We start from the raw sequence: 13,475 nt of genomic DNA on the forward strand, positions 1-13,475 counted from the left end.
GTATCACCCCATTACTTGTAGTATGTAAGCTCGTTGGAGCAGGACCCTCACCCCTATTGTTTCCATCAACTGATTACTATTTAACCGTGGTTCTGTAATTTTTGTATTTCTTTGTCTTTCTGTATTCCCCCTGTCTATGTAAGCGCTGCAGAATATGTTGGCGCTATACAAATAAAGTTTATTATTCATAAAGCGCCAACATATTCCGCAGCGCTTGCAAAAACAGTGGGATACAGTATGACAAAATTACAAAAACCACAGTTACATGTTGTAATAATTGATGGAAACAGTAGGGGTGAGGGTCCGGTTCCAACAAGCTTGCATACTACAGATAATAGGGTGATACAGAAGGTAAAGTGGCTGGAGATGTGCATGGTATGGCGAGGTGGTAAGTGAGGAATGCTATACGCATAGACAATGGTCAGACTTAAGCTGTGTGGTGGCTGAATAAGTATGACTGCAGGGGCAGTTGATGGTGGCTGGCAGGGATTGCAGTCGGTAGGACAGGGAGCATGTTATCAGGTGGCGTACAAAGGGGTTTGGTTTAGGAGATATGGTATGCCTCCCTGAAGAGGTGCGTTTTTAGGGCACGCCTGAAGTTTTGTGAGTCCTGGATTGCCTGGATAGTTTGGGGTAGCGCTTTCTAAAGGACTGGTGCTGCTCTGGAGAAATCTTGGAGGTGGGCATGAGAGGTTCGAATTAAAGGGGCACTTAGTCTGTTTTCGTTAGCAGAGCGGAGGGCCCGGGCTGGGTGCTGGATTGAGATGAGGGAAGCACTGTATGGCGGAGCGGTGCTGTGGAGAGCTTTATAGATGAAGGTAGCGAGTTTGAATTGAATTCTATATTTGATGGGCAGCCAGTTCAGCGATTGGCACAGGGCAGAGGCGTCTGAGTAGTGTCTGGGCAGGAAGATGAGCCTGGCTGCCGCATTCAGGATGGATTGGAGGGGGGTAGAGTCTGGAGCAGGGGAGGCCGATCAACAATGAGTTGCAATAATCGAGCCGAGAGTGGACGAGGGCAACAGTGAGCGTTTTTAGCGTGTCCACAATGAGGAAAGAGCGGATTCTTGCGATGTTCTTGAGGTGCAGCTGACATGTTTAGGCCAGATCCAGAGTATTGACATCCTTGTGAGTGGGAGAGGCTGTGAGTTGTATTGGTACTCAAGAAGGACATACCAGAGCTTGAGCAGGTTCAAAGGCAGACAACTAAATTAATAAATGGAATGGGCGAACTACAATGCTAAGAGTAACAGGCTGAACTGGATGGACATATGTCTTTTTTGGCCTAATATATATATGTTACACAGGGGTTGGAGCACCAAAGCATTTGCGGCACAGTCAGCGGGCGCACAACCCCACCCAATCAACTATTGATGACCCATCCTGAGGATTGGCCAAAGTCATAAGGGTGAGAATTCTCTTACCAGTATTGTAACAACCAGGATTGTTGATTTCCACAGATGCCCTCTCATCAAACTCCATAACTAATCGGTTATCATCTGCTTCCTTGCCTCCAAGGTCAGGCCTGGAGCTTGGCGACAGCCAGAGGAGGTGATTATGTCGTCGAAGATGCCTTGAGAAGAATAGGTCTGACCCAAATGTTGATACATCATCTGGCAGGTTGCCAACAGGAAGGTGGTAATACCTAGAGACAAAAACAAAAAAGGGAACGATTGTCAAACTTTATTTAGACTTAGGTTCTCCCGTGCCTAAAAAAAAAATAAAAATTGCTGCATTAAGTGGTAAGATAGGCCGCATCTTTAACTGGTTAGTGAATACCATAGCATAAAAATGTAAACTTCGAGTGCTGTATTAGATATTATGAAAAAAGTTTGGTATGCAAAATCTGATTGTTCCCAGCAAGAGAAACCACGTATTCTTGTAGATATGATATTGTGTTTTTGTTAGCCATTAGAAAGGTATCATATCTACAAGATTAAATGGTTTCTCTTGCTGGGAACAATCATGTATTAGATATTGTTACATACTGCGCCAATCATAAGGCTGCTCACACCTCATCATTTTGGCGCTGCCCTTCTGCATCTCTATGGAGGTGTCATCAGGTCGCTGGGACTTCCTTGCGCATCTCTGGATTCTCAGCAGGACATTATATGATCCTACAAGCATGTTTTGATAATGTTCTATGGTCCACTGTGGCCAGTCAATAGTCATTTTTTCCCTGGTCTTTGGTCCCTGTTACCACAGCAATTCCAAATTAACTCATTCATTTATTTATACTCTAAGACTTCAGGCATGTCTTGCCTGAGTATCGATGCATTTGATCCTAGTTCTGGTCTTGTAAACTGCAAAACCAGATCACCCTGCATTATGCAACCTTGTCGAGTGCACTACTTGCCCAGCTCTGCTACACCTATCACCTGCAATCACCTATCTGATCACAGTTCTAAGGTTCCCCATACAACACCTGAGGTAGGTTTCCTTACAGATATGAAGGTGCATTCTAATATAACAAGTTACCTGGCCATCTCAAATGCCTGAGAAAGACAGCTGTCCAAATTAAGATAATGACGAATCATACGGCGGGCTCCATGTCGCTGCCAATCTAGAACGTTGTAACTAATATCATCAGTGACACGTACAGGAACGACAGGGAATTCCTCCAGAACAGGCATGCCACTTGTTAATCTCTTAGGGGACCCGTTAGACTGCAATGCAATCAGAGTTGGACCACGTCTCTCATCCTGCAGAAAACAATAAATGCACAGCAGTTATCTTCCAATTATTCTGAACCTGCTCAGTCAGCACTTTTGCTTGTATCTAACTTACCTTGTAACTTAGAAGTAGCCTTTGAATTGCTCGATAAACTATTTTTAAATCAGTTTCGGCTCGAACTTCAAAAACATGTTTCTCAGGAGGCAAAAGCTCAGGATCAACCCTTTCCCGCATTGCAGTATGTTCACTTGTATACATACTGCTAAGGTTTGGCATCTGGTTACTGCGAACCTATATGGCAGGCACAAAAGTTAATTACACAATGCACTAACTCTTGGAGACTGAAGAGTTTATAAACACACTAAGGCCCAATGTCCACTTGCACGCGCACAGATTCTATCTGCTGAATTCTAGAACAGAATCCAGCCGTGCCTGCAGACATGAACAAAGAAAGACTGATTCTTACCTGTCCAGATCCAGTGCGGGACTCCTCCGTGCCGGACGGATCTTCTTTCTTCAGCACGGCGGATGCGTCTGGACACGCCGGCCGACGTACCGGATGCATGCGCAGTGCAATTTTTTTTTTTGTTTAAATCTCCTGCTTTCCAGTGGATCCGCGGCACGTCCACAGTGACAACTGTACCGCGGATCGGATGGCTTACGTTGACATGGGAGAATCACATCCACATTCTTTAAACTGTTTTGCGGATGTTAATGCATCCCTATGGGCGGCTTGATTTGCGGATCTCCCACGTGGGTTCCACAAATCAAATCCGCCTGTGGACATTGGGCCTAAAAGCATAACATTTTTTAATTCTGAAGGAAATAAAAACAGACTTACTGTGTCGACCACAAAGACTGCAGACTTTCTCTGTGATGGTATAAACAGGCCAAAGAGCGCCTTGTTCCCCTGAGAATTGTGATACAAGTAAATGTGTCTGATACTTCCTGCAGGAAAAAATAAATACAAATTTCAGACAACATAATGGAATTATGGTAACTTTCTACGTAGCTAAGCAAGAAATAGTTTTATCAGGATGTGTATGATCACTCATTGCACCTGGCTCTAAGTAGCTGTACTGTGCTAAAGATTTCATTTCCAAATGGTCCAATTCAAAAGTCTCAGCTTCTCTACCAGACAAGTGGCGAACCAGTTGTTTGTTCACCATGCATACACAACCGAGCTGGATCACTGCCCGCAGCAGAAGAGGGACCTAAGGAAAACAAATATAAAAATATGTTTCTATATAAATTCTTAAAGCTACATTTAAAAAGGGGTATTTTTATTTTGGGTATAGCCACAAGCTATGTCACAAATGTCTGATAGGTGAGAATGCTGGATGCGAGACCCACATTTATGAAGAACATTTAAGATGCTGCAAGAGACAAACCGCTAAGAGTTGACCCTGGAAGGGCCATTTGCGGCTAAGTACCTGTGTTTCATACACTCCCTCGATGTCTGGAGCAGACAGATCTGCATTAATCTCATTGATGTGCTCCTGGTACATGTCCTCCGGTACAGAATATTCATACAAGGTATACACTGGGTTAGAGCGAGGCAAAATTCTATTCACCTGTAGAAATTAGAGTGCAGGTCTCAAGATTTAACATGGCATTTATGACAATTGAAAGATCTGACAGTTAGGAGTAACTGCACTTTTTTACAAACGGTTGACGTGTCAGAATGAAATGTCAAAAGTTTTAATCAGTGGGGATCCGACTACAGAGACCCTCACAGACTGATCAAATGACGGGGCTACAGAACTCACCCAAGCATTGTTCCCCTTCGGCTGTCTTTGGTTCTTGTTGGCCGTTCTTGGCAGCTGAAGACAGATGCATAGACTTCTATAGACATGTATGTGTCAGTCTTCAGCTATAGAGTGGAGCAGACATGCAGCGAAGACAGCCAAGTGACAACGCTCAGGTAAGCGCTGCTGCTCCTTCATTCTAGAGATCAGTAAGGGTCTCACCACCCAGACACCCAGAGAACTAAACCTTTGACATGATCTGACAAGTGAAAAGTTTGCAAAAAGTGCAGTTATTCTTTACTACTAGGTCTCTGAACAAATCTATTCATGCAGACTAATAACATATTATGCAGTTAATTCACAAATATCATCGCTAATATTCTTAACCCCTTAGTGACCACCAATACACATTTTTATGGCAGTGATTAATGGGTTTTGAACTTTTTAAACTTATTTTAACTTTTTTTTTTGTCCCAAGATGGGACAAGAACTTGTGATGCTTTGATCGCTTCTGCAGTATGATGTAATGCCATAGCATTACATCATATCGCGATCTGACAGGCATTTTATTAAGTTATGCCTCGGGCATGGCTTGATAGGTATTCTGCAATGGCAGCCCTAGGGCCTTTCAAAAGGCCCCCTGTAGCCATGACAACCGCACAGAAACCTGTGATCTCATCGCAGGGGGCCAAATGGGACATCCAAACATCGGTCCGGGCATTTATATGTCGGTCAGAATGGATGGTGGCATTTAAAAGGTTAACAGCTCCAAAGAACAGTGTGGCTCATCGGACTGCTGTGGGTGGGTGCCGGCTGTAAAAAAAAAACAAAAACGCAATTCCCCTTCATATATACCCCGTAGCTGCAAAACGTAACTGTACCTCCTGTAACGTTAACGGGTTATAACACACATCAGGAGTGGTGACAAGGGCAACCATAAGACCATAAATTTATGAGAGCAGAACACCAACCTTTCTGTACACTACTCCTTCCTCTGCTTTGGGCACTCTCTGATTGACATAGAAAATACGAGAAATGTTGAGTTTGATGCAGTGCAGGTCGCTGCCAATTACTGCCCACAGGCGGAAGATACCTGGTTGACTGCTTTCATCAATCTGTAAAAGTTACAAGCACTGAATTATCAGCTTCTAGATCTTGTAGCACACTTTTTTTTTTTTAAATAACCGAGAAAGCCTAACCTGTACAATTTGCCAGGGCATGTCAAAGATGCTGCGAGCAGTGCGGCGCAAGAAATTGCCTAACCCAGCTGCTTGCGTTTCACGGACTACACCTCCTGCTCCAGGGACTGCATCTCCATCATCTAATTTCCGTTTCTTCTGGCGTTCTTTTCTCTGACGTGCTTGTATCTCCCACTTTTTCTTGTGATAACGCAACCAGAGTAGTCTCTCTTCCTATGAATGGTGCAACAATGAAAAACACAGGTAACCAACATGGAACATAACACTGATTATAACACCATGGAAAATCATTCAATTAAAAAGCCGAACTCACTTTTGTGGTGCCCAGTGGAGGTGGTGCACCCAATACCTCCCTCCAAGACTGTGTAAGCGCTACATCTTGGGTGTCACGTTGACTCTCTTCTGCTGTCACTACACGTTTTCTCTTTGTGCTTATAGGAATGGCGGGCTGCAGACGTTTCCCTACTCCAAAGTCCTCAATATCTCCAGTTTGCGAGGAATCTAGCTGCTGTAGTTGAGCGGTGACCTAAAACATAATGGCAACATGCAAACTGCAGTAAGATACTATATTCATGTGAATGATCTGAAATTAAGGGCTCATGTCCACGGGCAAAATAAGAATTAAAATCCGCAGCGGATTTTAACTCTTCTCCTGCCCGCGGATCCGCATCCCATAGGGATGCATTGACCACCCGCGGGTAGATAAATACCCGCGGATCGTCAATAAAAGGGATTTAAAAAAAAAAATGGAGCATGAAAAAATCTGGACCATGCTCCATTTTCGTGCGGGGCTCCCGCGGGCTTCTATTGAAGCCTATGGAAGCCGTCTGGATCCGCGGGAGACCTAAAATAGGAATTTAAAAGAATTTACCCATCCGGAGCGGACCGGGAAGGTCTTCTATTCCTCACGGCCGGATCTTTCTTGCTTCAGCTCGGCGGATGTGCCCGGCGCATGCGCGTGGCACGCCGGCGACGTGCCGAGTTCATCCGCCGGCCGAAAAAGAAGATCCGGCCGTGAGGAAGAGAAGACTTTCCCGAACCGCTCCGGATGGGTAAATTCTTTTAAATTCCTATTTTCAGCGCTCATGTCCGCGGGGCAGGAGGGACCCGCTGCAGATTCTCCATGGAGAATCTGTAGCAGGCCTAATTTTCCCCGTGGACATGAGGCCTTAAACTTGTTTGGGGGGGGGGGGGGGGGGTCTAAGCAATAACTGAGTAAGAATTTTAATTTAAAACTGATGCCCAAGAGCTACACAAGACTACTGTAACACAGATTTAATGAAACCATTACCTACTGAAATGGTTTATTACTAGTGAATTGTGCACTTAAAGGGGTATTCCCATCCTGAGAATCCTATTTCAAGATGTCCAAAATTGCTAAACAATGCACTCACCCAAACAATGTTTATTGCCAAAATGCTCCATTCTCCAGTTATTGATTCTCTGCCCTCTGGTTGTTTACACTCATTGCAAAGGGAATCACTACCTCTTCTATAGAAAAAAATAGCACTTCTGGCTATCAAATTTAGAAAATTGTGCAAGCACCTGCCTCCTTTATTTCTTTACATAAAAAAGGGTGGAGTGTACAGATGAGCGAGCGTACTCGCTATGGGCAAATACTTGAGCAAGTATTGCCTTTTGCAAGTACCTGCCCACTCGTCTCAAAAGATTCGGGTGCCGGCGGGGGTGAGCGGTGAGTTGCGGGAGTGAGCAGTGGGGAGCAGGGGGAGGGAAGGAGGGAGAGAGAGAGATCTCGCCCCCGTTCCTCCCCGCTTTCCCCTGCCGGCACCCGAATCTTTTGAGACGAGCGGGCAGGTATTCGCAAAAGGCACTACTCGCTCGAGTATTTGCCCTTAGCGAGTAAGCTTGCTAATCTCTAGTGGAGTGCTTTCCTGACAACAAGCAGTAAACAACAAGACGACAGAGGAATCAATATCTGCAAGATCCGGAGAACGGAGCATTTCATAAACAAACATCTTATAAGTGAGTGTGTTGTTTTATGATTTCAAACACATTAAAATAGGATTCCTGAGATGGAAACACTGGGATTTTTTGTACTTACAATAAAATTCATTTCTCGGCATATTCATTGGGGGACAAAGCAAGACCTTAGTTATAGCTCTTGTCACTAGGAGGCGGACACTAAGCACAAAGAGTTACTTCTTCCAACTAGCTATACCCCTCCTGCATACACTGTGATAAATCAATTTGCAGAGAAGCAGTAGGAAAGAACAAATTAACACATGAAGTCAATCAATGCAGACGATAACAATACAAGAATGGAGGTAAGAGAGCAGGCCAGGTACAGGACCAATGTAGAAAGGAACCACCAGAAATGGCGAGGAATAAGCAAGTAGATGGGTGATATGTCTTCTAATGAACGTGAAGAGAAATGGATTTTATGGCAAGTACAAAAACTCCTGTTTTCTCTTCAATGTCATTAGGGGACACAACAAAACCTTGGGACGCTCTACAGAAGTGCCTTATGGTGGGGGAGAACAGGCTTCGCGGTAGACTGGTGTGGCATGCAGGTGTCTGTAAGTGATCACCCACCAACAGAAAGATTCTGTAGACTTAGACAGTACAAGTTGGATAATGGCGATATAACTAGAGGACCAAAGAACAAGCCGATATCAGGAGAGTCTGCAACATTTAGGAAAAATGCATTCTATACAGGATGGCGATGCTTTTATCCCGAACACGATACGTTGTGCAAAGACCGTGAGCAAGGAGGACACCCCACGAGAAGATGGGAAAAAGGGGGCGGATTACCTTGTACAGGCAGATCCTAAAATGCCTCTCGGACCCGAATAAGATCTGATGGGTAGACTAGCAAGCAGTAGGTACCCAACAAGTCCTGCTTGCTGGAGATGTCCGATGTGTATCGGAGGTTAAGGAAGCCAGCTGTAGAAGTGGCCAGAAATGTACAAAAGTAAGGTATGTTTGTTTATTGCTTTGCTACCTAATAAGGAAGATATATAGTGGATGGATGTTCGTCTAACTTCATCACTGGGAAACCTACCAAGTAAACAAAAGGGGGTTGGGTGTAACGTATGCCCTTATGTTTGTAGGAGAGTGATACAGTTGATTACAGGTGTATATACCTGTCAAATACACCTCTCAGACGACCTACGCTGCCTATGGAAGGGATTGCAGAAGTTGCCTAATAGCAGAGCGGCTGCTAAGCGTGGTTAGTGTAATGTAGAGAAGGACAGGCAGTCCTTTCCAGGGATTTGCACTGACTAAAAGGATGTTGGGAATCTTTCTTAGATTATTCGAAGGAGGCCTTGAAGCCTTGTCCAGAGTGCGCCTTTCATGGACAGGTATGTTACAGGAGGTCAAGCGTGGATGTGCTTGACATCACGGAATGCGACCCTGCTGTGGTGGCGCCCAGATTTGACAGAATGTAGCGTAGAGGAAGATACTCTATAGAGAGCATAAAAGATCTATGATCAATAGGAACAGTGACCGGCATCAGCTACACCTGGAAGGGAAGAGTAGACTGTTAGGAGGACCGTACTCCTGCGGGGGCAGGACTGGAAAGTATCTGTTATCTCCTGTACATAAAAGACAGCCAGAAGGTAACTACTCCCAGTAGGAAAGGGAAATGAGGTAGTATGATGGATGTGACATACCCCAAGCAGTACAAGTGTAACAAGCATTGAATAACATTCCATAGAAGAAAGGAAAGAGCTGACCGGTACCAGTCATGACAGTGTGGCTATAAGGATACTGTTGACTGATATCTGGGATGAGTGGATAACCATGCATGCAAAGGCTGACCGTATTCCAGGACTCTAACTGTTTTCCAAAAAACGCAATTCCGAAAAGGCAGAGTCATGCCACCAAAGGGAACAAAAAAAATAAGGCAACCTGAGGCTTCTTTAAATGCACAATCATGCTATAATTGCAGAGAGGACTGAAGGTCACCTAGGTGCTGCATGGCAGAGTATACAGTTACTACTCCCAAAGGCGAGAATGTGACAGTTTGATGCAAGCAACTACTGCCCAATCACATGCAGCCAAAGGCTAGCAGTGTAGCAGGTACTCGTCATATGATGGAGGCAGGGTGGCCAAGTGAGGCTTGCAATCGCTATGAAACCAGATACCGGTCTAGCAGTAATGCATGTATTCCAGTTGTGTGGAGGGGAACGAGGTGATCTACGTATATAATCACAGCCCAATAAGCTCAGATACTGGAGCGGTAATGCCTATGTTTCCTCGATAGAGGAGGGGAGGAGGCTGCCTGGCACACACGATGCATAAAGCAGGCAGATACAGGGGCCAACACTAGCATGCTCCTTTCTCCTGAAGGATCGTGAATACAGCTATACGCTGTTATTTACCGCATAGCCATATTAAAAACAAAGGCTAGCGGTAATACACTTCCTTAATAGAGGGTGACATTATGGCTATGTGACTGAAGAATCTGCAATCATGACGAACACTGCATCCTTCAATGACGCACAACTCTTCCAATGAAGCTGGTCAAGGAGGGGGCTGATGCTTGTGGGCCTGCCTAGTTATGAGTGAAGCAGAGGCATACCGTACTACCACAGTGCCATGCGGATACTGCTTGTTATACGGTAGGTTACGGGGTCAGGAGAGATCCAATCAAGCAGCACTACTTTCTGGGTAATGCCCACTGACAATGCCTCCCATGATTGTGCAGGCATGTGCAATATAGGGACATGGAGCACTACAATACTCTTCATAAAGAGAAATGAGACAACCCTTACTAGAATGGTGTAATAATGTACCAGATAGAAAATGCACAGTACTACAATACTCTTCCAATGAAACGGGATGATGAGGTGCACAATGGCTATAAAAACTGCAAAGAATGTATGAGATAGAAAGTCACTGTACTACGATACTCCACCTATGGAAGAGGGTAACATAGCTGCAAATGGCTACTATAACTGTGAAGAAATACACAGTACTACAATGCTTCACCTACGGAAGGGGGTAATGAGGCCTACGAAAGCAGCCAGGAAGCTTGGCTGATCCCATGACTGGTGGGATACAGAGCAGTTAGTGCCGCTCTGTTCCACTCGCGGGAGGGAGTAACAGCGTGTCTGATGCAACACTGTTCCCCGTCTGGGGACAATCAGGGAAGTTAGCTCATCCCTGATTACCACCTAGAGGGGGAAAAAAGGAAAAACAAAACGCAGAGAGGACCTGCAGAGCAGGAGATCAGCCTTCTACAGACACTAAGCTAAAACGGATTTAGCTTAGTGCCTGCAGGAGAGGTATAACTAGTGAGAGGGACTAAGTCTTTGTGCTGTGTCCGCCTTCCAGTGGCAAGAGCTATACCCTAGGTAATTACTTTTATTGGGAAAACTAGAAATCACAAACCTAAAATAATACTAAAACTAGACACTAAGATTAATAGGTAGTATGATAGGCAAAACATGTGTTATATTAATCAACTTTGAACTATGCAATCCCTTCTTTTGTTCACTTGGTGGCCACTTTTCTGTGATGCTCGACTACCCTAAACAAGAATTGTTTTTGTTCGTCCACGATAGATTCGTTAACCTTTTTTTATCAGAGCAGTTCCTCTTTCTGCGGTATCATTGACCACCTTAAGAGCGTTCACACGGCTTCTTAGAGAATCACTGCAGTATTCTGTTACGTCGCGGATCCCAAACAATTCAAAGAACATCTTTGTTTTATTAGTAACGAAATGGCTCACGTCTTTTCCTTCAAAACCTAGGTTTTTACCCTCTAATCGTTTCATTTCCTTTTTCCTTGCAAGCTTGGTTTCTAAATTTTTAGTCATATTTTCCTTATCAGCTTGAGTAATACATTCGTCCAAAAAAGCCAATCCTACATTTTTTTTCTGACAGATACCAAAGGTGTCTCTTAGCAACTGTGAGAGCCCTTTTTTTGCTAAGTTTTTAGAAGCTGTAGCATATCCAAATCATTCTTTGGAGCCCATTGACTTACAATTGCTTTGTGCCAAAAGTGAACATATATGAGGCTGACAAAATGTGTAACCCGTTTCATTCCTTTCAATTCTCGTTGAGGAATATTAAACTGTTTAGTGAAGAGGACAATTTTAAGTGCATATATATATATTGCCTTTGCCATCCACCTTGCTTGATGCAGAGCCCCTGGGATCCTGAAACGGAAGCCGTTTTTAGACCAACCTCCTAGGTACAGGAGTGAGAGTTGTAATAACTCTTTGTAGTCTTCTCTTGGATGACTTCTGTCTTTTAACACATTTTGGATGTAGTTAACCATTTTCACTCGTTCTACTAGTAAACCTTGAACAGGACTTTCTTCATCCAGCATTGTCGTATAGGACTTCTTATCAAGTGAAGCTCACAGACTTTGGAACTTCCGAAAAATCTGGATATCAGGACCACTTGATGCTATGCCATAAGACTCCTTTCAATATTCGTTCATGGGTGTAATGACGGTAAGCCAACCACAACAATGTTGGTCCGAATTCCCCTTCAATTCTGGTACATGCCCCTTGGATCAGTCCTGTATTAGTTGCTGTAGTATCAAAAGACATACTGAGGATATTGTCACGTAGCCCAAATCGGTCCACTTCTGGAATAACTACATCAGCCATCTGCTCACCAGTGCCTTTTAGGGCAACAGGTACGCCAAGCAAATGCTCAAAATCTTTGCCAGACACTAGAACTGCAACTCTATCTATTACAGTTTTGACACTCCCATGGGCAACAGTTTACTATCCCAATACAAGACCAAATGGGGAGGATTTTCAAAGAATGACTCTTCGATTTTCTTTGCCATTTTACTAATATTAATCACCCGAGCTCGGTAAACGGTAGCTGGAGATACAGAAGCCTTTAAAACATGGTGGGCAAGGCTCTTTGCAGTTGCTATAAATGAAGTACTTGCTTGTCGAATAGAGAAATACATGAGAAGCTCATTAGTACAAAGCACTTCAATATTAGAAATTTCCCTAGCTTGATATAAAAGTGATCAATGTGTGCAACCCCTAAATATTATCCAATCTTCTTGAAATTTGGCATATATATCTTTTACATCACTGAGACTCGGGGCGTAAGCAAAGTCATATGAAAATCACATCTTTGGAAAAATGAAACACCCTAACACAGGCATTATACATTTCTCAATATATCACTACAACTCTTCTGAATTTGGCTGATATGTAGTATATAGCACAATAATATGTGCATGTAGATAATCAGCATAAAATGGCTCTGGCAGTGCATAAAACAAGGGGCTCTGGTAGTGCAAGCCTAATTTGAAGGCAGTGATTTTGAAAGAAAACTGCTAACTATTACAAAATGAGAGGATTCCTATTCACAACCAATTTAATAGTTCTTTTTTATTCTCCCAGAAGCACTCTAGTGGAAATAAGTATTTATCTTGCGGTTCTACAAGAAGTAGAATTTTCTTGTAAAAGGGGGTTAATATATTGTTTCCTCCCAGATGAGAACCACATTTGCAGGAAGTGTCGTCACATAGAAGCATGATAAATGTTAGCGTATTCTAGACATTCTGCTTTAACCCCTTAACGACGGCCCCATCGGGAAACTACGTCCTCAGAAAGTGGGCCTTAATCCTAGAGGACGTAGTTTTATGCATCCTCTTTGGATTGATGCCCACTGGCCTGAGGACGTGACAGCTCCATGCTGTCGGTGCCCGCAGGTAGCCGACAGCCTGGAGCTGTCATCCCAGGATGCGGGCAGTCCCCCCCGGCATTGCGATCGGCGCTATAAAATGAATAGCGCCGATCGCAAAAAAGTAAAGAAACCAGTGTTAAAAAGAAGTAATTCAGCTGCTATGATGGATCGGATCCATCACGGCAGCTGAAAATACTCACACGGCTTGTCGGCGGTGTCCCCCGG

At 44.0% G+C, this 13,475-nt stretch overlaps 1 protein-coding gene across 1 annotated transcript in view; it reads right to left on the reverse strand.

Moving 5' to 3' along the window:
* Window positions 1–13,475, reverse strand: part of POLE (DNA polymerase epsilon, catalytic subunit) — a 70,476-nt gene that overhangs the window by 10,327 nt on the left and 46,674 nt on the right. Inside the window, exons 30-38 of the mRNA XM_066603763.1 lie at window positions 5,933–6,145; window positions 5,620–5,832; window positions 5,392–5,535; window positions 4,106–4,246; window positions 3,733–3,886; window positions 3,514–3,620; window positions 2,787–2,963; window positions 2,478–2,701; window positions 1,424–1,644 (exon numbers count right to left, since the gene is read on the reverse strand). Of these exons, the coding sequence (XP_066459860.1) occupies window positions 1,424–1,644; window positions 2,478–2,701; window positions 2,787–2,963; window positions 3,514–3,620; window positions 3,733–3,886; window positions 4,106–4,246; window positions 5,392–5,535; window positions 5,620–5,832; window positions 5,933–6,145 (1,594 nt within the window). The remainder of the gene's footprint in view (window positions 1–1,423; window positions 1,645–2,477; window positions 2,702–2,786; window positions 2,964–3,513; window positions 3,621–3,732; window positions 3,887–4,105; window positions 4,247–5,391; window positions 5,536–5,619; window positions 5,833–5,932; window positions 6,146–13,475) is intronic.

This window comes from Eleutherodactylus coqui, chromosome 5 (assembly GCF_035609145.1).
Source record: "Eleutherodactylus coqui strain aEleCoq1 chromosome 5, aEleCoq1.hap1, whole genome shotgun sequence".
Classification (NCBI taxonomy): Eukaryota; Metazoa; Chordata; class Amphibia; order Anura; family Eleutherodactylidae; genus Eleutherodactylus; species Eleutherodactylus coqui.